This window comes from Carassius carassius, chromosome 45, assembly GCF_963082965.1.
Source record: "Carassius carassius chromosome 45, fCarCar2.1, whole genome shotgun sequence".
Classification (NCBI taxonomy): domain Eukaryota; kingdom Metazoa; phylum Chordata; class Actinopteri; order Cypriniformes; family Cyprinidae; genus Carassius; species Carassius carassius.
In genome coordinates this window covers 16,519,021-16,544,382 of record NC_081799.1, presented here as the reverse complement: position 1 = coordinate 16,544,382, position 25,362 = coordinate 16,519,021, and the positions used below count along the sequence as shown (strand labels likewise).

Here is a 25,362-nt window from a genome sequence, read left to right as displayed (position 1 = left end):
GGCAAGAGAAATTCAACCACTGAAAATTGCTATTGACAAACATTGGCATGAAAAGACAGAAAATAAGATGTCAATACATGAAAGGCAGTTGCACTCTTCAGAGGGTGTAATGCCTTTTTGGAAACAGAAAATACATTTTCAAAAGTGCTTATCAAATTGTTTGAAGAATGTCTTTGAGTGCACTGACATTGAAGATAACAGATTTTTTCCACAACATACAGTGGAAAGTTCAAGGCCTTTAATTTGGCATTGTCAAGATTTGACTGGCATGACGGTAGCACAGCAGTCGTGGCAATCACACTGTTATTGCAGTGCATACTATTTGCAGAGGTAGAGCTGTCACGGGCAACAAAGATTGAAAGGTGGGACACGAAGAAGTCGCCTTTATTTTGATACGATGAACATGCGATGAACATGCAAATATATCATTACCTGCATGAGTAAACATGCCTCGTAATAAAGCGTGTATAAATGCATGCTTGCCATGCACTCGTACAAGAGCGATATTTTTACATCTTTAATGATAATTAAATTAGATGGATCTGCAGTTACATGATGCAGCAGTGAAAATTGTGTTTTCAAGTGGCCAGCTGTTGTTGTAGTTTGCCGATTCTTCATTCACAGCATATGGCAGGCTGGATTTGTCCCCTACAGATGACATTGCACCATTTGGCACTTTAGAAAATGGATTTGCGCTCATCATTCGCAGTTTGTGAGCACCCACAGGCTGCGTGTCAGTGGGAATATCCCACTCTAATGGGTTTAATTCTGAGGGCTCCCGTTGTACTTGGCAGGTTCTCATCCACTCATATAGACCTCTAGAAAGACAGTGAGCTCTTTGGAGGAAAGTTTAAATTGGGGCTGTTTTCAGACAGATGCACATATGTGTGGATGATATAAATATTGAATAATTTGTGTTCTATTGATCTTGTTTAGAATTTCCACAACATCGCTGGTTAAGCATGGTTTAGGATTTGCATGCACAAACAAGATCTGGAGCTGCACAGCAATAGCATTTTTAAGCCTTAAGGCTGAAGTTCAGAATGCTGACACCATGAACTTTCATGCCCACTTGAACATTAGTTGATCAGTGTGTTAGATATGGAAGTTTTGTGTGTGTGTGTGTGTGTGTGTGTTTGTGTGTGCCTCAAGAAAAAAAAAAAGTTAATGACTTTAAATCTCACTGTTGCAACTTTCTATTTTACAAGGACAACTTTATATTTCGTTTGCAACACAACACATTATTATCTTTAAAATATTTTTTATATCTCACCAATGACTAGAACTGTATGTTTGACAATTAAAAAAAAAAATTCATTCTTTGAATTATGTTTATTCAAGTAAGTTATTATTTATGAATTTAGCATTTTCCACACGTTTCAACTAATTTTGAATGGTATTAGCAATTTTTTTTTTTTTTTTTTTTTTTTTTTCTTCCTATGCTGTGCTACAAACATCATGTTTAATGTAAACTTTGCCACTATTTTGCTTCTAACATCACTGGATTCAAGTGGATCATTTTTTCAATGCTATAATTTTGCAGTCAGATTTTTTACTTAAGCCAATTGGGACTTCTCACATAACAACTTAACATCTCAAAATTGTGATTTTATTTCACTAATGATTATATACCATAAGTGTGACTTTAGATCTCACACTTGTGACTATGTCTAACAAACCCAAGTTCATATTATGTTTGTGAATTTATATATTTATATAAACAAATGAGACCCAACATCTCACAAATGTGACTACATATCACAGTTATAACTTTATATCTCATAATTACAACTTTATATGTCATAAATTTCAGCTTTATATCTCATAGTGTTACTTTAGTTTAGTTTATTTTGTATGCTAAACCTTTTTCTTAGATCTGTAAGGTTGAAACCACAAGAGCCATCGTTCATGAACAATGTAATGGGTAATACTATTACTCTTTCTTACTGAAAAGATATGAAAGTTTTTTTATTGCAGCTCTTGGGTCACATCTATATTGAAGCAAATAGTGTATTTTTCATGCTGCTTTTCATGGATTTTCTAACAGCACTGTTGGATTGGCCTTTTAACATATTTTCTTACCACTTATTTTTGAAAAAATCTCATTATTTTATAGCCAGAAAAGAAGGTGCTTCATTTTTTCCCCTTGTGTATGTTGCAGTCAAATATTCAGCAAGAAACTAGCCATGCTTCAGTGACCATGCCAAATAACACTTGTTGTTTGCAGATGAGGTTGTCTGAGGTAATGCAGGCTTTGCTCCGTTTCCCAATGGCCACACGAAATGGCTTGGAGAAAAATGAGAAGCCACTGCCTGAAAAGGAAATGGGGGTCAAGGGGAGAAATTAGTTTACACACGCTGCCAATGTTTCTCAGTCACGTCAAACCGAGGCTGTTTTTCAGCTGAATAGTGGACAGGTGTGCAAGACCTCCACTTGATGCTTTCTGTGCTCGGCCGCCTAAACCACCAACCCAACAAACTTGGCTCATTCCACCTGAACTTTGATCATTAATAATTCAAAGGTGGTGAAACGGCCACTGCCTGTGTCTGGAGTGTATTTTACGTGGAGGCGATGGAGTCTCATTTTGCCTGACATGATTGGTCTCGGTGGGTTTCTCCATGTGGCAGCCCCCCACCCCCTCCCCCCGACGCAGTTGGATGGAGCGTCAGCCTGGAAACTCGGCAATGCAAGTGCTTCATAACAGCTTAATAATGTGTCATCCTGCACCGCTCCTATGAGTACAACTCTGACTAATCTTTAAACATAGCTAATTCATCATTGCGTGTCCCTTTGTAAACCCTGTTAAAATCCCTTCACGGGCTTTTGATTCTGACACTGCAACAAACAGAAGTGTTTCAGTGGCAAGATATGAGACTCGTCAATCTGTTTTTCTCTTCTGTGACCGCATACTACAAGCTGAGAGTCTATTTGGAGATTAGCGACTTTTAATATGTAAAAAATTACAGTTTTATCTATAATGTATATAGTTGATGAAAATTATCATTCATTATTTGGTAACTCCCATTATAGCTTGCAGAAAGAAAATGAAGCTAAAACAACATCTGTTTAAAACAATCTGTGCAGTCATAGTGCTTGTAATATCAAATCAAGCACAATGAATAGAGATGTGTGTTAATTTACCAAAAAAATTCTTTTCAAGCTCTGCGGAAAGCTTTTGTAATGAAAGTGAAGACAGGATATCTGAAATTCAGAGAGTGACGAATCTAATTGCAGCAAATTATGCTTTCTTATTCTTTTGACATATTTTTCCCATGTTAATGTATTTCAAGAGATGCCCTGTTGTACTTAAAGCACATTTAACATTTCACAGATTTTTTCATTTTGGCTATTTATGAAGCTGAAATTAAACATTATATTTCTCTTTCTCTTTTTTTGCCATATATTGTATTATAAATGTATATTAAACCTCAAATTTCTTCTGTGTGTTAAATGTGGACAGATGGCCTTGTGGGGAAGTCATGTCCTAATGGTTAGAGAGTTTGACTCCCCAACTGCTCCCCGGGTGCTGCAGCATAAATGGCTGCCCACTGCTCCTGGTGTGTGTTCACGGTGTGTGTGTGTTCACTGCTTTGTGTGTGCACTTTGGATGGGTTAAATGCAGAGCACAAATTCTAAGCCACCTTACTTGGCTGTATGTCATGTCACTTTCACTTTCAAATTGGTTGTCACGAGAAAAAATTGTCACATTGCACCTGGAAGAATTTTTTTCTAAAGAAACTGCATGCCAAAACAGAAACATCTGTATTTATTCGTTGAGTTGTTTATCTTTATTCAAGTAAGACATTATTTATGAATTTGGTGAAGAAATCGTTTTAAATGGTTCTAGCATGTTTAATGTAAACATTGCATTTAGCTTCTAATAGCACTGGATCCAAGTGAACCAATGCTGTAATTTTGCATGGTGAGATTTTTTAACTCAAGCCACATTGCAGCTTAGAAACACTGGTGCAAAGAAAGTTCTGTATTTCGACTGCAACAGGCCATCTGACCTGCCTGACCAACCACAGTTAGTTCTTTTTACTGTCGGTTCAGTAATGGATAATTCTGAAACTGAGAGAACAAACAACAAAAATGCTCCTTGTAAATGTCATGTGTACATATGAAGCAGTCATGTACTATATACCGTACATGCTAGTTTCTCCCAGCTCCCTCTGCCCTTTGAGTTACCCTGTGCTTGTTTTAATTAGACTTTGAGGTAGCAAAGCTGCTTATTGATTGGCCGTTGTTTTCTGGAAAGGTCATACATCTAAATAAGTGTGGTTGTGAGACCCAATGTCAGATCTCAGATTAAGTTTTGATGCTAACAGGGGAAGTAGCCAGGGATGAGTCAGGAGAAATGGAGGCTTATCAATGTGGCAGCACCAAAGCCCATCATTAAAGGCAGAGAAGGCAGAAACAAATTACTGCATGATTTGAGGTGTTGGAGGCCGCTCAGAATGAGCCGGGAGTTTGAAGTCATTTTGCCCTTAGATGGCATTTCACAGTACTCTGTGAACACACTTGCTACTACATATTGCTCTGTTATTGCTGTTTGTGATCTGCTTTGAATACGAATATACACTATTCCATATACTTTATACAGTCCATACATATAGCAGATACAGCAAATTCGACACCATGTCTGCTAAGCAGAAGAAAATCTTTGCTTCAAGAGACTTTGGTAACTAGCCTATCAGATGAAGGCGAAGGTGTTTTCTCAGGTTTGCATCGTAATTATTGTAGTTTCTTTTTGCACCATGGCTCCAGGCACAAAGTGACCTCCGGTGAGCGGCCCCATGATAATTGTGTAGTTATTTTGTGGTAATTAGGGCATTGTAAAATAAAGCGTTATCATTTTTCCTCATAACCTTTCTTTCTGCTCTGCTGAGAAGGTGTGATTGTATCACCATACATCAAATTAAACTGTCCCCATTCTGTCTGTGTCTAGAAAGCCCAGCCAGGAGAGTGGAAGTAGTTTCCTGGCTCTGAAAATGTTTTCATGCCTTTTTTCTCTACTTTGAAACCAGATGTGGGTCAAATGTGGGTATGAAACCAAGCAGATGTACTCTTTAAAGTAGAAGTACTAGAAGGAGCAGAAGAGGCTTGTTTACTGTCCCTGCTGCTTACCTGTTTGCGTTTTTATATGTAGGCGGGTGAACATGTATGCATTTGCTCTCATCATGTGAGTGGGATATATGTGGGCCAGGCCGAGATGCAGCTATAATCTCAAGTGTTGTGTTTTCATTGTAGTCATTTTGTTCATTTATCACATTATCTCTCCCGGTTCAGTCTAACTCTCAAGCACATGCTTACATCCACAAGCTCTATTCTCTTACAGGCTAATTAAGTAAATGCTCCTTTTACAGCTACAACTCTGAATTCAATGAGATTTCATTTAAGCGCTTTAGCAGCACGTTTCTGCCTACCAGGTACAACCGCTGTAGCAAATTGGTTTAAAGAGAAATCATTTTGATTCTCACTGTCTTCTTACAGGCTTTTGTATTCACCAAAGAGATTTAGCATAATGCGACCTAATTTTACACGCCACAACTCTGAGAGGATCAACACTGGAAATACACAAAACAACAGAATTTATGTTTCACTGGTCAATGGGTAACTACAGTAAGAGAGAATTTTGTTTTTTAATTAAAACAAATTTTAATGTTAGCAAACAGAACAACATACAGTAAATGTCTCCTGTCTCCTAAATGTCAGGAACTGGAAGGTTTTGAATGTCAAGTCCAGTTACTAAAGTGGTTTTGTACCTTAGTTTCAAAATAGGATAATTTTGTGAATTTTATCCTCCAAATTAAAATTGCAGTATCATCGGTTTTGTTTTAAGTAAAATTAAATTAATGCACCAGATGCATATTACACCTCTCCCCTCATTTCATATTTCCACCCAACTCCCTCTTTTATGAAATGCGCAAATGCGACACCATGTCAGCTAAGCAGAAGAAAAGTATTATTTATATATATATAGCCAAGGGGTATGCCTATAGAAATTGAGGTTAAATCCCTGGTCTACAATAATATATATTATTATCATATTTCTATCTATCTCTCCCTCTATCCTTATTTGGATTTATAACTTATAATTTAACCCAAAAATGTTACACTGTTCTTTAGCTGCCTTGTAAGACCGGGTATTTCCTTCAGGGTATGCAAATCTAGTTTTTATAAACAACATTTATTCAAAACACAATTATAATGAGGAAAAATGTATAAACAAACAGGAAAGAGGAGGAATATTGTGAATGATGGGAGTTCAGATTTTGCAGAAATCTGCTGAGCTTTGGCAGAATTGCAGACCTAGGTATATCAACATATTATATAACGTACATATATACATATCGTCCTAATCTACAGAGAGTTAAAATAACACTGAAGCCGAGTTAAAGTTAATGAGGATAATTAAGCAATTATTCAATTGATGAGTGAGTATTAGTAAAAAAACAACACTGTTAACAATGCTGAAGTTGAACAACCTGTTCAGGCTTTAAAACATTCAGACATAAAACTGCATCACATAATCCTCAACACTGGTAACTCTTCTTCAGTGTTAATTTAACACTCTGTAGATTGGGACAATATGTACTCTGGATTTTGCTGTGTAGTTAGTCCTATGAAAAGTTATGCTGTGGATATATGTGGAGATGTGACCCCTATAGCAGTGCAGGCCATGTTATCAGCCATCTGTCAGATTAACAGTGGGATCAATGAAGAGCTGCCAGGACAAGCCTGACTAATCCACTGTAGTTAAATGCCAACGGGACGGGAATGAGTGTGGTCCCTGTGAGACTCTTTTAAAGCCTTAACTGTAGATATTTTATCTATACTATTGTGTTGAGGATTCATTTTGTCAGTAAGTAAACATTGTCACAGCAGCATCTTCCTTTAGCACAGGCATAATTTGCAGCATAGTGTTTCAAATGCAAAAAGACACTGCAAGTACAGGTGGATCTCAATAAATTTGAATGTCATGAAAAATTTATTGAGATCGGGGTGGTGCTAGCGCAGTGGATAAGACACATGTCTTTGGTGTGAGAGACCCGGGTTCGAATCCACTGTGAGACACCAATGTGTCCCTGAGCAAGACACTTAACCCCTAGTTGCTCCAGAGGTGTGTGACCTCTGACATATGTGGCAATTGTAAGTCGCTTTGGATAAAAGCGTCAGCTAAGTGAATAAATGTAATGTAATGTAAATGTAAAAAGTTAATTTATTTCAGTAATTCAACTCAAATTGTGAAACTTTATTAAATAAATACAATGCACACAGACTGAAGTAGTTTAAGTCTTTGGTTCTTTTAATTGTGAAAATTTGGACTCACATTTAACAAAAACCCACCAATTCAATCTCAACAAATTAGAATACTTCATAAGACCAATAAAAAATGTAAAAAAAAAAATTGTGAATTGTTGGTCTGAAAAAGTATTTATATAACATTTACTGTACATGTATTCAATGCTTGGTAGGGGCTCCTTTCGCTTTAATTACTGCCTCAATTCACCGTGGCATGGAGGTGATCAGTTTGTGTCTCTGCTGAGGTGGTATGGAAGCCCAGGTTTCTTTGACAGTGGCCTTCAGCTCATCTGCATTTTTTGTTCTCTTGTTTCCCATTTTCCTCTTGACAATACCCCATAGATTCTCTATAGGGTTCAGGTCTGGTGAGTTTGCTGGCCAGTCAAGCACACCAAACACCATGGTCAAGGTGCTAAATCCTGCTGGGAAACAAAATCACATCTTCAAAAAGCTGGTCAGCAGAAGGAAGCATGAAGTGCTCCAAAATTTCTTGGTAAACGGGTGCAGTGACTTTTTAAAAACACAATGGACCAACACCAGCAGATGACATTTCACCCCAAATCATCACAGACAGTGGAAACTTAACACTGGACTTCAAGAAACTTGGGCTATGAGCTTCTCCACCCTTCCTCCAGACTCTAGGACCTTGGTTTCCAAATGAAATACAAAACTTGCTCTCATCTGAAAAGAGGACTTTAGATCACTGGGCAACAGTCCAGTTCTTCTTCTCCTTATCCCAGACGCCTCTGACATTGTCTGTGGTTCAGGAGTGGGTTAACAATAAGAATACAACAACTGTAGCCAAATTCCTTGACACGTCTGTATGCCTTGACCCCAGCCTCAGTCCATTCCTTGTGATGTTCACTCATATTCTTGAATCGATTTTGCTTGACAATCCTCATAAGACTGCGGTTCTCTTGGTTGTTTGTGCAACTTTTTCTTCCACACTTTTTCCTTCCACTCAACCTTCTGTTAACATGCTTGGATACAGCACTCTGTGAACAGCCAGCTTCTTTGGCAATGAATGTTTGTGGCTTACCCTTCTTGTGAAGGGTGTCAATGATTGTCTTCTGGACAACTGTCAGATCAGCAGTCTTCCCCATGATTGTGTAGCCTAGTGAACCAAACTGAGAAACCATTTTGAAGGCTCAGGAAACCTTTGCAGGTGTTTTGAGTGGATTAGCTGATTGGCATGTCACCATATTCTAATTTGTTTAGATAGTGAATTGGTGGGGTTTTCTTAAATGTGAGTCAATCTCATCGCAATTAAAAGAACCAAAGACTTAAACTACTTCAGTCTGTGTGCATTGAATTTATTTAATACACAAGTTTCACAATTTGAGTTGAATTACTGAAATAAATTAACTTTTCCACAACATTCTAATTTATTGAGATGTACCTGTACAATTGCAGTATAGGTTATTTGTTATATTATTAATTTCTGCAATGAGCAACCCAGCCTGTGTAGGGTTTTTTTGTGAAACATCTGTTGGAGATGGCATTATCTGACTGTTTCATTATTTGATAGTAAGGAACATTTTTACTAATGCTTTCACACAGGGCCTTCTCTCATCCCACTAAGAAAAACTATGGAAAAAATTTCACAGCCCTATAACGAAGTAGCAACACTACTAACTTTAACATTTTTCCAGTAGTGTGACAGAAAATTCAAAAGAACTCCCATTTCTTTTCTAGTTTATATCTGTCATTAAATGTTTTGTGATCACTAGTTTTTTTTTATGCATTCAGCAAGGGAACATTAAATTGAACAAAAGTCAAAGTGAATAAGTGAGTATAAGATTTTACAAAAGATGATTATTTAAAAAATAAAAATTGTGTTCATCAAATCATGAAAAAAGTATCAAAGTTTCCAATCAGCTTTGTCATTATTAGGGATACATTTAAAATGTATTTAAATAGAAAACAGTTATTTTAAATTGTAATAACGTTTCACAACATTGCTTTTTTTTACTGTACTTTTAATCAAATAAATGCAGCGTTGGTAAATATGAGATAGTTCACTCAAAAAATAAATAAATCTGACTTCATATTTTTGCATGGTAATGGAAATAAATATGCATTTTTAATATATATTGTAATTTTGATGTTTATTTAGTTGTCACCCTAACTGACTTTTTTCAGATAAAATACAGCTTGTCAATAAGACATTTTTTTATTAAGTAAAAATATTCTATATTTATATAATATTTAGATTTGTTTATTTTATATTTAAAGTAATTTTGTAATTTTTATTATTTGTTTGTAATTTACCTAAGTCTCCTACAGGGAGGAAAATGCTTAAATCAGTTGGTTTAAGATGGTCCCTTTGGTCTTCCAGCAAGTGACCAAAAGCCTTCTAGGACCAGCAACACTTAGAAACCATTTTTTATTTCTTTTTATTTTTTATATATTTTTTTTGGGAATAGTACAAGTGGTTTAAATGATGAGCAAGTGTCTGAACACTTGCAGCCTAAAAGCCGACCTTGGGGTTATTATTTCTGCATTTTTCCTGTCAGTTCAGATGCCTTTCATTTGAACTGCAGCTCTCTTCATGTGATGTGATTAAACTGGGATTGTAACCGTTAAGAGGAATCAGACTGATGCGTGCATCTCCATTTTGTAGTGTTTCAGCTTTGAGAGGGCTTTGTTTGGTCTTGGAACCATGACAGTTTTCACATCACATTACTCTCTCTCTCAAGTGCTTTTCTGTCATGCTGCTCTCTCTCCATCTCACTGTCACTGTCATTCCTCCCTCTCTTTCTCTTTTTACTCTTGTTACACTTGACAGAGCTGCTTACGGTTTGTTAAAGACAAAAGAACGAATGAAAAATTGATTTTTTCTATACACTGAAAGTCAGTGGGGTCCAAAACAACATTGGACCACATTGACATTGACCTCTTTTCAAAATATCTTTATTTGTATGTGTTCCACTGAAAAAAAGAAATTATATTGAAAATATATCGGCTTGTCACTCATAATTATAAACACAGATTATTATTAATCTGTGTAATGCATCGTAATTTGCGTAATCTGCTTGTGCACTGAAGTGCAAAAGGTTATGCACTGTAAATAAATGTTTAATGATTATACAGCATGTAAACAAAGAATAAACAGAATTGTGATTTTCTTTCCGTGAAATTAGACATTTGCTAATTTGCTCTAGCGTTACACTGTGGCATCCCTCCCTCGAGTCACATACTAACTGGTTCATATTCCCTGTCCCAAACAAGTGTTATCAAGCCATGCTCATGTGTTTCAAGCACAATCAACCTCTTCTCCATCTTATTAAACCAGTCACATAGTCGATGAAGCCTGAAAAGAACATGTATTCCCTGGATGCATCGCTGCACTCTTATCTTTCCATTACAAACTCACACATGTGACTTATGGGGCCGAGGGGATGGCGTCATGCTTCCCCGTCGCGCCAGCGAGAAGAGAGAGAGAGAGAATGAAGGAGGGGGCAGCAGAAGCTGGGAGGCCTTGGTGATAAATCATTATTTATTTCTATCTGACAGAATTAACACTCTTATGAATGCACAGAGCTTGACTTGTTTTTGGCTGCGCTGATTTATGGCCCAAATTTGCCAAAGTTTTTTGGGGGCGGCTGGATTTCTTCCTGGTGAAATCTGTTGACGAGAGAGATTCATTACGCATTTACACACAGGTGAAGCTAATATTTTACAGGCACATCAATGATAACTTTGTGGAATACATAAGATATATTTTTGTTTATAAGCTTTTTTTATTAGGACAGGACAATAATTAAGACTGGAATTGAAGTGGGAAGGAGGGTGGGGCAGGATTGGGAAAGGTCTACGAGGTTGGACTCGAACGTGGGACGCCCGAAGCACAACGGCACTAAATGTCAGATGCCCACAAGGCTATTGGCGCCAACAGGTGGCAAAGAGTATTTTTGTCAAATGAAGTTTGATTTAGATCACATAGTAATACTAATCCACTCAAGTAAAGCTAACATTTATTATTGTTATTTATTATTTTATTTACTAAAACAATTTTAGTTGGTTAAATGCAGAAATCTGCAGACATATTTTCAAATAATGGCCATTAAATTGTATAATTGACTGTTGTCCTTGAATCTGCTACATTCTGCTGGTTTCATGTTTCTCATAGCATTTCTGGATCTCTTTCTTCTAAAACAAATTAATAATTTTCTCTATTATTTGCATTTGGTATGCTATGCCATTATTCCAAAATAAACCTGCTCAACAAGATGGTCCTGCTGACATTGTTGCTATCTGTTTGAATTTACATTTTTTTCTTAGCTTACAACATATGAAAATTGTCAACATCAGAAAAAAATTACTTAACATTATTTAATTTTTCTAAGATATTGTATAAATGCAACAGTTGGTCTTGGCAGGTAGCATTATTTTGCACGTTGTTCACATAAAACAAAGTCAAGTGCAGTAAATCATCTAAACTTTTCAGAATTCTTTTTCATGCCACATTAATGAAACAGAAGCTTCTTTAGGAGATTATCAATATGCATTTTCAGGTGACCGGGAGCCAGTTAGATGTAAAAATATTACAGGAAACTTCACAGAGCATTAGTGGGCTTGTATAATAAACTATAAAGGCTTTAAAAGTCAAAGTGTGAATCTGTAAACTTTTAATAAGTAATTCATTTTTATGCAATGGAAAATAAAATATCCCTATTACCTAACAGTTCTCAATGTTTCCCTCAGGTCTGAGTGGACCCTGTGGCAGCCTCAGGCTCTGGAAACTACAAAAATTGACTTTGGTCCGAAATTTGGTCCGTAATTTGGACCGCAGATTTTATTTCTTTTTATGTTTATGCAGAAAAACCATAATTTTCATAATCACTGGCTTCCTAAAAACACTTTCAAGGAGAATAAAAGAAAATGCATAATAAGTATCACTACTTGGGCCTCTGAGGGTTGAAGAAGATAAACAGAAATTAAAGTATCGAATAGATGTATGTGCCAACCAATAGATGTGGTCAGAGGAGCTTCGCTCCCATTTTAACTTCACCATTACTCCACTAAGACCCAAACGTTCAATTCAGAAAGACACCCAAGAGAGCAGATCCATCCATTGTAAAAACGACATCCCACCGAGCTGTAATGCCCCCTCCCTCTCAAGGGGCCATATAACAAGGCAGTAATTGATTGGCAGTTAGAAACCAAATCTCTGTTTTAATTGGTGTGGCTTGACTAGACTGGCTTAATGAAGATGCGTTCATACATAAATCATGCATAGTGAATTATTTGTTTGGCGACATTTGTTGAAGTGTGCAAGAAACAGAAAGAGAGTAAAAAGAGAGAAAGGTCATGCAAGAGTGGAGGGCCGACGATGATCGGTTTCACTGAACTGTGTAACCATGGTGACCTGCTGCCTACCGGGGCATGATTGGAGGATTTAGACACTCTGTTTGAGAGATGACAGCAAAATACAGACGATGTTCACTCAACAGCTGAGGTTCAAGTGCTGTTTTCTTTCTCTCCATGGACATTGCAAGTATACATTCAAAGATTCATTGATGTGCTGCTCAAAAATTCAGACCTGTACAGAGACATTTGTGAATTCAGTCTCCTTTTTTCTTTCTTTGAAAGCAAGCTTTGTTCAATAATGAAATATTGGTCATCATCTGCTCACTCCAATGTCCCTCAAATATGTCTAATGGAACTTAGATGTACAAAGAACAATGATAATACTGTTGATGTTGATTTTATGCTGTCAGCAATCTTATAGAAATATAAAAAGTAAATAAAAGTCTTTACTGTCAATCTTTTATCAACTTAAATCTTTGCTGAATAAAATAAAAATTTCTTTCAAAAATTAAAAAACGAAACATAATGACCCCAAACGTTTAAACTGTGGTGATTTTGAATGCTGTTCTACTGAACTTTTTATTCAAAGAATACTGAAAAAAGTATCACAGATTCAAAATAAAATACAATATTAATAAAAAAATTATTGACATTAAATCATATCAGAATGACTTCTGAAGGATCATGGGGTAATAAAACCTGTAGTTATGGTTGATTCAAGGAATAAATTGTATTTTAAAGTATATTAAAATAGAAAACTGGTATTTTAAGTTGTAATAATATTTAACAATATTACTGTTTTTTAATCAAATGAATGCAGCCTTGATGAGCATAAAAGTCTTCTTTAAAAAATCTTATGTACAGTAGTGTATGCATACAGTATATACGCCTTTACCAATTTTAATTTTTTGGTCTACTGTCTCTTTAAATGTGAACCTCGCTTGCAGATTATTTTCTTTCTTTCTTGCTCTCTCATCCAAATGTCACACCTCACCACCTTCTAGCTTTCCTAGAGCCCAGGTCAGATTGAATAGGGTGAGGCCAGATAAAGCAATAGTCTGCAACAAAATGACAATAAAAAGGAAAAATATCATTTCTGTGAAGCCACCGGAGGTCTTTAGACAGTTTTTGAGGATGGATGTTGTTTCGCTCCCAGCCTCTTTTGCGGTTCTTTGAAAACCTGTTTATCGGAAAAGGCTTTTATATCTTGCTGTTCGCAGCATGTAATGAAAAGTCCTTCTGACATCCTCATTTTGTCTGTTATAAACATTACGACTTCCTGTAATTAGCTTAGCCATTGCTTTACAAACTGTAATTATCATTTGAATTTCTATTAAGGAGGTAGTCCATTTAGGGACGATTGCGAAACGCAATTAGGTGTGTTGACAAACAGTAATGACGGTCAGCGGATTATTATGAAATCATTAGCACACTGAAATCTCATTATATGTGTAATATCATTCCATGATGTGTTTATTAGTTGATGAAAATGCCTTCAGCGGAGTGTTAAAGTACACGCTCATGTGATGATACAATGCAGATTTTGCAGCTCAGTCATTGGCCTAGCTAGCTTCACGTTGCATTACCAGGAAGATTGAATGACCACGTTTTAATGCACAAAGCCGCTGACCCACTTCAATGTATTTTGTTGGTGCCTCAGAATCTGGAAATGTTCTCATTCTATTTCACTTCCATGCATGGATCCCCTGTTTTGAGTCAAACTCTAAAAGCGTGCTAACTCTAAAAACATACAGTTAGGGATTGCTGACTAGTATTTCAGATTACTAAAACTGACGAGTTTATCTAGATTATTATAAATTGGGCGGCAGTGTCTCAGTGGTTCATGAAGGTTGTCTACAAACCGGAAGGTTGGTGGTTCAATCCCTGGCTCCGTCTGACCAAGTGTCGAGGTGTCCTTGAGCAAGACACCTAACCCCAGCTGCTCCCGACGAGCTGGATGGCACCTTGAATGGCTGACAGCGCAGTCGGTGTGTGAATGAGTGAATGTGAGGCAAATTGTAAAGCGCTTTGGATGGCCATGTGGTCTGTTGAAAGTGCTATATAAATTCAGTCCATTTACCATTTACCATAAATTATAATCGCAATGATTATTGTAATTTAAGCATAGTTGCCAGATTGCAAAAATGAAGCTACAGTAAACTTCAAGTTCTCTTACGAGAGCTTTCTCATACTGCGTCTTAGCTTAGATGTGAATTCACGAAGAGGTGGCGAAGGCTTGGAACGCTCCATATTCAGCGCGAACACGTTCGTCTATCTCACTAGCATTCTCCACACTGATGATGCTAAAAACAGGAACTACCACTCACTTCCGCCGGTGGAACAGGCGATAGCGACGCACCTTTGTCCGCCCTCTGCTGGACGGCGGCAAAAGCGGTGTTGCCATCTAAAGCCTGCTGTGTGACGCTGCGTCGGCACTACTAACGATGGCTGCTTCATCGAAGCGCAGGTGTACGAGTTCCGCTGTGGCCGAGCTCTCACCTAAGCGCGCCGCTGTTTCAGTTCCAGGAATTGTGACTGTCTCAGCGTTTTCTGCAATGCGCAAGCCTGCACAGTTGCCCGCTTGCCTGCACACAAAAGCCGTTATCACAACAGCTTCAGCAACGCAGCTCGAGACCCCCGTTCTCGCTCTACCGGTCATCGCCCCGCACCGCGGCAGAGGATTACGGTGAGGCCGGGAGCCCCGAAGCCATCCTAGGAAAGCCATCTATGCATGCTGCATGACGCTGCGTCGGCACTACACACGATGGCTGCTTCATCGAAGCGCCGGTGTACGAGTTCCGTTGTGGCCGGGCTCTCACCTAAGCATGCCGCTGTTTCAGTTCCAGAGATTGTGACTGTTTCAGCGTTTTTTGCAATGCGCAAGCCTGTACGGTTGCCCACTTGCCTGCACACGAAAACCGTTATCACGGCTACCCAGATATTTCCCGAAAAAGATGTAATTTCTGGTGTCCCGGCCACGGCCGATGGTGCTATAAATGTAGTGACGATGCCAACTCCTCAGTGCCCATCTCCACATGTAAGCACAGCCCTGCACACAGGGCCTGCGCCCATAAAAGCAACTCAAGTCGATCACGCACACTGCATAGTAAGCGTGCCCACCCCTCAGTGCCCACAATTACTATGTCACGCGCGTCATGTGGTTTCTGTAAAAAACAAAACCCGTGCACGCTCGTCCGGCCACGGCCGATGGTGCTATAAATGCAGTTACGATGCCCACTCCTCAGTGCCCATCTCCACATGTAAGCACAGCCCTGCACACAGGGCTCGCGCACATAAGATCGACACAGATCGGTCGAGCGCGCCGCATAGTAAATGTGCCTACTCCCAAGTGCCCACATACACTATGTCACATACGGCGCGTGGCTTCTGTAAAAACGAGGCCCGTGCACGTACGCTCTGCACAGGCAGACAGCGAGTTGAAAGTGGTAAATGTGCACATATGCAGCCCACAGTTACTCGCAGACATATCGAGTCCCACGGGACCTGCTCAACCTTCCCCCAGTCGGTTAAGCGCCGGGACGGGTCGGGGAGGAGCGATCTGCCCGCTGTGATCAGCGCGCTCCCCGCCTCAAATGCGCAGCACACCCGAGCGCCGCCGTTGCACGGTCAACAGAGCGCGCTTCACATCCAGCCCTTAGCCATTCATGCAGATGCATGGTCAGCGCTTCCAGGGGTTTCGGATTGGGTGCTAGGCATTATAAAGAGAGGCTACTCGCTACTGTTTTTTTCGACGCCCTCCGCGCTTTTCAGCACGCGTCGAAACTACGGTCAAAACAGAAGTAGCACACATACTTCGGGCCGAAATATCAAAACTGTTGAGCAAAGGGGCTGTAGAGCCTGTGTCTCAAGCTCAAAGCGAGGGGGGGGGGCTGTACAGCAGATACTTTCTGGTGCCCAAGAGAGACGGGGGTCTCAGGCCCATACTGGATTTAAGACAGCTGAACAAGGCATTGATGAAACGCAGTTTCAAAATGCTTACGACCAGGAAACTCCTCGCGCAGATTCGCAGAGGGGACTGGTTCATGTTAATAGATCTGAGGGACGCGTATTTTCAAATACAGATAGCGTCAAACCACAGGCGATATTTGAGATTCGCCTTCAAGGGCCAGGCATACCAGTTTACAGTCCTCCGTGGCTCCTAGTACGTTTACGAGGTGCATGGATGCAGCGCTCGCTCCTCTCAGACTCAGAGGCATACGAGTGCTGAATTATTTGGACGACTGGCTGGTTCTGGCCCGATCACGAGCGGAGAAGCTCGATCTTTTTACTCGATCACCTCGAGAAGCTCGGCCTCAGTGTCAATTGGGCGAAGAGTTCGCTGAACCCCAGTCATACGATCCTGTTTCTGGGTATAGTTCTGAACTCGTGTTCCATGTCACCACAGCGCGCGATGGGCATTCAGCGCGCAGCGAGTTCTTTCCGCTGCGGCGCGACCGTGTCGCTCAAACACTGTCAAAAGATGCTGGGTCTCATGGCCTCAGCATCTCCGGTTCTGCGGCTGGGCCTGCTCCGCATGCGCCCCCTGCAGTTGGACAGCGAACGGCTGGTACCGATCAGGTGTAAGCCTGGGGACTTCCCCGAGTGTGAAAATGGTGTCGACGGACGCCTCCACTTCGGGATGGGGAGCGCTGCTCGAAGGCAGACCGTCCTTTGGCCTATGGTCAGAACGGGAAAAGCTCCATCATATCAACTGCCTGGAAATGCTGGCAGTGGAGAACGCGCTGACGCGCTTTTGTCCCCATATCAAGGATCACCACGTCGTAGTCCGTGCGGACAACATGTCCGTGGTGTCCTACATAAATCGCCAGGGCGGTCTCGGGTCCCGAAACCTGTGCAGGCTGACGGAACGCCTCCTGGTTTGGGCTCTGCGCAACGTGCGCTCGCTGAGAGCAGTGCATGTGCCTGGACTGCAGAATCTGGGTCCAGACAGGCTGTCCAGAGGCAATGTTCCTACGGGCGAATGGTCTCTACACCCGCAAACAGTCCGGCTGTTGTGGGAGAGATTTGGCATGGCGGAGGTGGACCTCTTTGCTTCCTACGAAAACGCTCACTGCCCCGCGTTCTTTTCCAAGAACGAAAGCGCGCTGTCACGGAGATGGCCATGCTGCCCGCTTTATGCGTTCCCTCCCGTCTCCCTCCTTCCGCAGGTGATAGAACGGGTGAGAGAAACGAGATGTTCAATACTGCTTGTAGCACCTCTTTGGAAGAACCAACCATGGTTCCCAGATTTGATGCAGTTAGCAGATGTCGCCCCGTGGCCGGTACCGTTGAGGAGGGACCTCCTCTCGCAGGCCAGGGGCTCGATTTGGCACCCTCAACCGGAGTTGTGGTCCCTCCATGTGTGGGCGCTCAACGGTTACCCGCTGATCTCGCAGTGGGAGTGCTAAATACCATCACTCAGGCTAGAGCTCCGTCGACACGACGTCTGTATGCCTCGAAGTGGTCGGTGTTCTCCAGCTGGTGCACAGCTCGAGGTTATTCACCCCTTAGTTGTGAGGTGACGGAGGTCCTCTCCTTCCTACAGGAGCTGTTGGATAAGGGCAGAGCCCCATCCACGCTCAAAGTTTATGTGGCGGCCATCGCGGCGTTTTCTGAAACGGCGTCCGGTCAGTCAATAGGAAGGAATGATTTAGTCATCCGGTTCCTCAGAGGAGCTAGGAGGCTGAATCCTCCCAGACCTCCGTCAGTCCCTATGTGGGACCTCGCGGCGGTTTTGGAGGCCTTATAGGGTCCCCCTTTTGAGCCTATCCAATCGGTTAGCCTTCAGCATCTGTCGTTCAAGACAGTATTCTTGTTGGCTCTCGCTTCTGTGAAGCGTGTGGGTGATTTGCACGCGCTCTCGGTGAGCCAGTCGTGCTTGGAGTTTGGGCCCAATGACTCAAGGCACGGTTATGTGCCGAAATCCCTCAACACACCGTTTCGGGCTCAGGTTATTGCCCTGTCTGCCCTGCCGGTGTCAGGGGAGGATGGAGACTCGAGTCTTCTTTGCCCTGTCAGGGTTTTAAGAGCTTATGTGTCTCGCTCTGCTGCCTTTCGGCAGACGGAGCAGTTGTTTGTCTCGTTCGGTGGAGGTTCCAAGGGAATGGCTTCGAGACAGACTCTATCCAGATGGATAGTTGACGCCATAGCGTTAGCTTACGCTTCCAGGGGTCTTCAGTGCCCGTTGGGCGTCAGAGCACACTCCACAAGAGGCGTCGCCTAGTCGTGGGCGTGGTCTACTGGGATCTCCTTGCAGGATATATGTATGGTGGCAGGTTGGGCCTCGCCGTCTACATTTATCAGGTTCTATAACCTGGAGGTCCCCGCCTTGCAAGCAAGGCTGTTGTCGGTATAGTCGAATCAGGGCCCTGAGGGGAATTCTGAATCCGTTTCGGCGGGAAGTGGCAAGAAGGGCGCGAAGCAGAACAAGCCAATGAGCGAACGAGCCGTCTCGCCTATGGCTGTGTACTGCTGCAAATGCGCTTTACAAAAATACAAAATTCAGGATAATTTTTTGCTTCAGTATTTCGTGAAAAGAGACTTTTCCCGTAGCGTCTTAGCTAAGACGCAGTACTCGTTCGCTCTTCTAGAGAGAACCGAGGTTACGTTTAGTAACCGAGTACGGTATCATTTTAACAAAGAAGCTTTGATTCAGAGATTTGAACTGTTGATATCTGGCAACCGCACCCATATGATGATTTTCCTCTCAAGAAACATTTCTTCTTCTTCTTCTTCTTCTTATTATTATTATTATTATTATTATTACTACCAGTGTTACATTTGTATTTTTAGATTTATAAAATAGATGTGCATTGTAACTCCATTATGGTTTGTGCACGGTCTGAATATGGTTAAATAAATAAATAAAAATAATAGTAATGTTTAATGTATACATATTAGTCAAGTGCTAAAACTACTTTTTCAATGATAAAATCTTTATGAAAACCCAGACTTCATTGTGTCTTGGAAAATAAAATGCATTTTCTTTATCCTTTCTCTGAAAGAACATGAGAATAGGAAGAACAGGAAAAGTATGTGTGGGGGGTGTGGGTGGGAGTAATGTTAGAAAGATGAGTAGCTTAATTCACTTATGTGCGGATATTTAATAATACAAGCTTAACAAAGTCAAACATCTCCTAAATAAAGCCTTTTCTCAATGTTGCCCTGTCTGCTTCAGTGGTCTGATCTGTATAAACTACTTTACTTTCCGACTGTAACATGAGATGGAGTTTTTCCCTTGATCCTAATCTCCTAAATTTAGTTACTGGAGCATTTCTCACTCGTTTCTTTTTACTCTGGCTGACTGTACGCCGACAGCACAGAGCAGTTTATTTCTTCTTTCCTGTTTACACTGTCGTTCTCCTTTACATTCTAATAATCTTCTGCTCTGTTCAGGAAGACAGTCTCATGACAGTAGCAGGATTATTACTCAGTGCTGGATGTAATTGCTATGGGCCCGGTGTTTGCTTTCTGTCTCTAAAGTAAACATTATAAATCATCGCTGTTCACCGTGGCTATCTACGCTAACCCCATCGCCATTCGAAAATCAAACTGACCGCTCTAATAGCTAAATATAAATGAAAACTACATGAGAATAAATAAAACGTTGCATCGCTGGAAGTGTCACTATTAGAGCTGCTCTGTTTGTTCTTCTTTTTTACAGTTCATAGCTACAGAAAGCAAAACAACTGTTTTGGCTTTGTTGTAGGATGAAAGAATTCCCTTTGTCTGAATTGAAACTTATTCAGTCAGACAACACCGTGAACGTAAACAGTACAACAGGGTCAAATGTATAACCGCAGCTGATTCAGTAAAATTGTTGTCTGTGGAAAAATAGAAGGAAAATCCCTTTGGTTGCACTTTATCACTGATAACAGTTTATGAAGTGAGAAAGGGCCAAACACTTTGACCTTCACTTGTAATTTTCAGTCTTTTAGTGTTGTTTTTGAAACATCCTGCGGAAAACTAACCTGTAATACAAGTAAAGTTGCTGGGAGTGAGATGATTTCAAACATCTAAATTGCTCTGATTAATTCTGGCTGAACATTTCTTCTTTTCTCTTTCCAAGGCACTGTGAAAAAGAAATAAAACTTTATTTTTATGTTGTTGTTTATTTTGCATTGAAAGATATTTTGGCAGTGGATATCACTTGTCAATGATTCACAATTCAGATGTTTGAACACCTGGGCCTGTTGATCATATTCCAAATAATAACGGAAATCTGTAGAATTCTGTAGAACATGGGAAATGTATTTTAAAGAATGTTTCTATACAATGAAAGTCAGTGAGAAAGTCCATTAAAGCAATAGTTCACCCAAAAATGAAATGTTCCTCCGAGATTTAGAGGGTTTGCCTCTTTATCAGAACAGGTTTTTAAGAAATGTAGCATTACATCACATCCTCATCACTGGATCCTATGCTATAAATGAGTGCCTTCAAAATGAGAGTTCAAACTGCTGATAAAAACAATAGTAATTCACAAATCAGTCTTCAAATTTAATAAACAAATCCATCATCAACTATTTTTTGGTGAACTATTTAATTTACACTGCATAGACAGTCTCAGTTACATACGTAACCCTCGTTCCCTGATGGAGGTAATGGAGATATGGTTCACTTGGGACCTGTTTTTTCTCTCTTAAAGTCAGAAAGGATAGGGGCTCCCAAGTGAACCCCCTCTATTTCGTCACAACATAAGTCGTAGTGACCGACAGATAGGTAACAGTTCTTCAAAATATCTTCCACCTAAGATTTGGAACAACATGAGTGTGAGTAAATGATAATAGAAGTAAAATTTTTAAGTACTATCCCTTAAAACATAATTACACTAAGCAAAATATCATTAAGGTCCACATTTAAAGACCAGTTTATAATATTTAGTCTCTTGTCAAATGGACAGAGTCTTAAAAAATTGTTTTATTTAAATTTAGGGCATGTAATTTTCAGGCTTTGGCTCAGAAAGGCCGTCATATGTTGAAGCATAATCGGGGGTTAACCATCCTCTCAGTGATTGCTCAAACTTTTTAAGCATTACAAGGCTGACTCATATAAGGAGATATGCATAATTACCAACCTCTCCCACAATCCCCAAGGCCATGTTATTAGAAACAAAATAACAAACTAAGTCCACTACTCAACCTTTTCACTAAATCAAGGACTGAGGCTGTATTAATGAGATGGCATAATGTGGAGTTTGTGCTGTGAGTGGCATTTGCACTAACTGCCTGTTGGAACCTGAGGGTGAACATTTATTTCACTCTCTCAGAGGAATATCTAAATAATTTCTCTGCCTGATAATAAAATCAGAGATTCAGGTGAGTTTTGTGAAATGCTGGACTTAAGCGTGAATAACAACGGAGGGTCAGTCCAGGTTTGCCTAGTGTAACATATTTGTCTTACTGACATTTCACCAAGCTTGTTCTGTCTTCAGACTGAGATATTGGTGTATACATTTAGTTTATTTTAGAGAGATTACAGCAGAATAAGATGTGCATTCCAGAACAGTGCCTAAAACTGTTTATGTGCAGTTGGTGTCAGTGTGGATTAAATTAAGCAAGAATGCTTGTGGTGTTATGCCACTACTATGACACTTTAGCCTCTGTCCTGAGCAAAAAGCTGGCATGGGTTTGATTCTGAGTCTGTTACGGTTAAATGAAAGTTACACGGAATGGTTGTGACACTTTAATAGGGTACAACTCATCTAATTAGGAGTACTGTCTCCAAAAACAACTAAAGAGCAGCAAACAGCAAACAGTGTAGATTCACACTGAAGGTGTGTCCAAACTTTTGGTCTGTACTGTATATATATATGTATATATATATATATATATATATATATATATATGTGTATTACAAACATTTATTTAAATATTGGTAAAGAGAGTAAACAATATACAATATAAATATATAATATAAATATAATTAAAATATAAATAAATATAAATAATTAATACAATAGATTGTATATGTGAATACTAATAATATAAATGCAATAATAAAATATTTTGTTTTAATATTACAAAAATCTAAATATTTACAAATTATATGGTAATATATATTTAATAATATTTTATACAATGTCTCATCATTTTGAAAAAAGTAAATAATATATATTATTATAACTGTAAACAATAACATATAGTGTGTCATACTGCATAAAATATTAATAAGCATGCCAAAAGTGTTTGTGAATGGTAACAGTCAGATGTTGTCTGTATCCCGATATCTCCACCATATCACTGTAGCCCCTCAGGCATTTTACTCAGTGTAACTGTATAATGCTTTGGTTTTGTAATATGACTTCATATATTTTAATAATTAGTTTAATCTTGTGTGTGTTGACACAGGTAATAGAATCATAACTGAGGGTGAATACGTGGAAATGACTGGAATAACCAAAGACATGTCCGGCTCGTACGACTGCATCACGTCAAACGACATCTCGCCTCCAGACGTGAGGACTGTTCAGGTTACCGTAAACTGTGAGTCCCTCATCAGTTTCAAACCAATTTCCATTCCTCATGTGCTTTTATGAATTTCTCATTTACCTGCGATTCATTTCACAGATCCACCTGTCATTTCGCGAGCTCGGAGCACAGGAACGGCTGTTGGCCAGAAAGGAGTTTTGTGGTGCGAGGCGTCTGCTGTTCCTCTGGCTGATTTTCAGTGGTATAAGGGGGAGCGCAGGTGGGGCTAGTAGTTTTTTGCTTTATTTTTACTGTAAAAAAAGTAATGTCAAAACTGAATGCAGACTTTTCGGTTTCCTTAACTATTGTCTTAAATAACACAAATAGCTCTTGTCAATTTAAATGTGTTTGTTCGCTAAATGCAAACCCAATAAATCCATCAAGGCAGCTGCAATGCATGTTGGGAACTTCAAAGTACTTAACATTTTGGTAATATAGTTCAATTTAAAAATAGCTGTGGGACAAAATTTGGTAATTCTGTTGGTCTAACGAGTCTTTTTATTTATTTCACATTTCTTAGTATTTACAGTATGTCTCGAAACACCCCATAAACTGAAAAATATTTAGTTGCTTTTTTTTTTTTTTTTAAAGTGTGCTACTTAGTGAAATTAAAAAAGGAAATTGTTAAGGCAGAGAGAAGACGAGAAATAAGATTAAAACTCAGATCTCCCCTGGCTCAACAAGCATAAAGAAATGGTTTGGACTGAGCCAGTTAATTAAAAATTTGAGTATAAGTCTATTTATTAGACAGTTGCATCACACGCAGTTTTGTGCGAGAGCGGTGAGTTAATTTGTGTCGTCAGCTGTCCTCTTCTGTAGATTTGGTTTTTAATAACACACTGCTAACTTGACCTCAAATCTTCCAGACTCTTCAATGGACTCAACAGGGTCAAGATCGAAAACAAGGGGAAACAGTCCATGCTAACGTTCTTTAACGTCTCAGAAGAGGACTACGGGAACTACACCTGCATGGCCATGAACACACTGGGAATAACAAATGCCAGCATTATTTTGTACGGTACGAGGCTCCTTCTAATAAGTAAATGCATGTTAATTTATGCATAAAATCCATGTCAACTCAGCGTAGTCAACGAGTGTCTCAATGTGTCAAATGTTTGCCTAATGCAATTACATCAGCTCTCGTGTTGTCGCCCCGAGGCATTCGCTAACTCTGACGGTGTTTGAGCGCTGCATTCACAGCTATTTCTTTGAACAGCGTAATGCATGATGATACACACGGTGGATGTTTGGGAGGATGTTAACGTGTAGGGTTTCTCTCCCTGCAGGCCCTGGAGCGATACACGACGTGAACAACGCAGCCTTATCGCCAACCAGCTCATTCTTGCTTCTGACTCTCGTTTTAACTCTGTCGTTCATCAGCAAGTTTTGATGCTAAAGCAGCGTGTCCATTTCTCCATACACAAACAGACTCACAGTCCCACACACACAGAGAAGAAGAGTACTTTATCAGTTATTATTATCGTCATCATCATTTGAATTATTTTGTCTTATGTTTCGCTTCTGAAGGGAAGTGTCAGTGTGGGTTTATGAGTCTGTAATAAGATGCTTTGGGATTTAACCGTGTTTTGAAACAGTGAACTGGACTGTGAATGGAGTCAGTTTGTTAGATGGGTAGAAATAATATAGAACCACTATATGTGTCTCTCCAACCTTTTGTATGTGAAAAGAGAAGCAAAATTCATGTAATCGTGAATAACTGAATGGTTTTTTGCTCAGTATTGAACAGTGTGAATTGAGGTGTCCTGTTTTCCTGTAAAATAACATGATTTTTCTTTCTTTAAAAAAAAAAAAAATTGATAAAAAAATGACAAACAGCAAAAAAAGACAGAAAGAAAAGAATTTAAAAAGCTTCAGTGGGCCCAAAAGCTATTTGGACACTTGAGTCACACAACAAGCAAATCATCACTTTTCTCTGAACTTTTCCATTTTCATCCTCTTACATTGTTTTCCCCACAGTTTCTTTTAATTCCCTTTACACTTGTTTTTTTTAGTGGATGTATGAAATCACTTCTCCAGTGTAGTTCATGAAATAACCTGCAATATGAACATTGACTTTTTAACAGTTCTAACACCACTACAATGATATTACCTAATAGAGTACAAAATAAATTGCAGAATTTAAAAAAAACTTAAACCTTAAAAAAAGAAAAGAAAAAGAACGAATGTATTAATGTATTTAAAAAATTTCTTTTATTTCTTTGATGGCAAAGCTGAATAACTTCAGTGATAATGCTACTGTTTGTTTGGTTGCATGATT

At 39.5% G+C, this 25,362-nt stretch overlaps 1 protein-coding gene across 5 annotated transcripts in view; it reads left to right on the top strand.

Moving 5' to 3' along the window:
• Positions 1-24,988, top strand: part of LOC132127695 (opioid-binding protein/cell adhesion molecule homolog) — a 197,453-nt gene extending 172,465 nt beyond the window's left edge. For all 5 annotated transcript variants that reach the window (XM_059539693.1, XM_059539694.1, XM_059539692.1 and 2 more), the window contains 4 exons: positions 22,965-23,099; positions 23,184-23,304; positions 23,951-24,102; positions 24,371-24,988. In XM_059539693.1, the coding sequence (XP_059395676.1) occupies positions 22,965-23,099; positions 23,184-23,304; positions 23,951-24,102; positions 24,371-24,474 (512 nt within the window). In that variant the 3' untranslated portion in view covers positions 24,475-24,988. The remainder of the gene's footprint in view (positions 1-22,964; positions 23,100-23,183; positions 23,305-23,950; positions 24,103-24,370) is intronic.
• Positions 24,989-25,362: the final 374 nt, after the last annotated feature.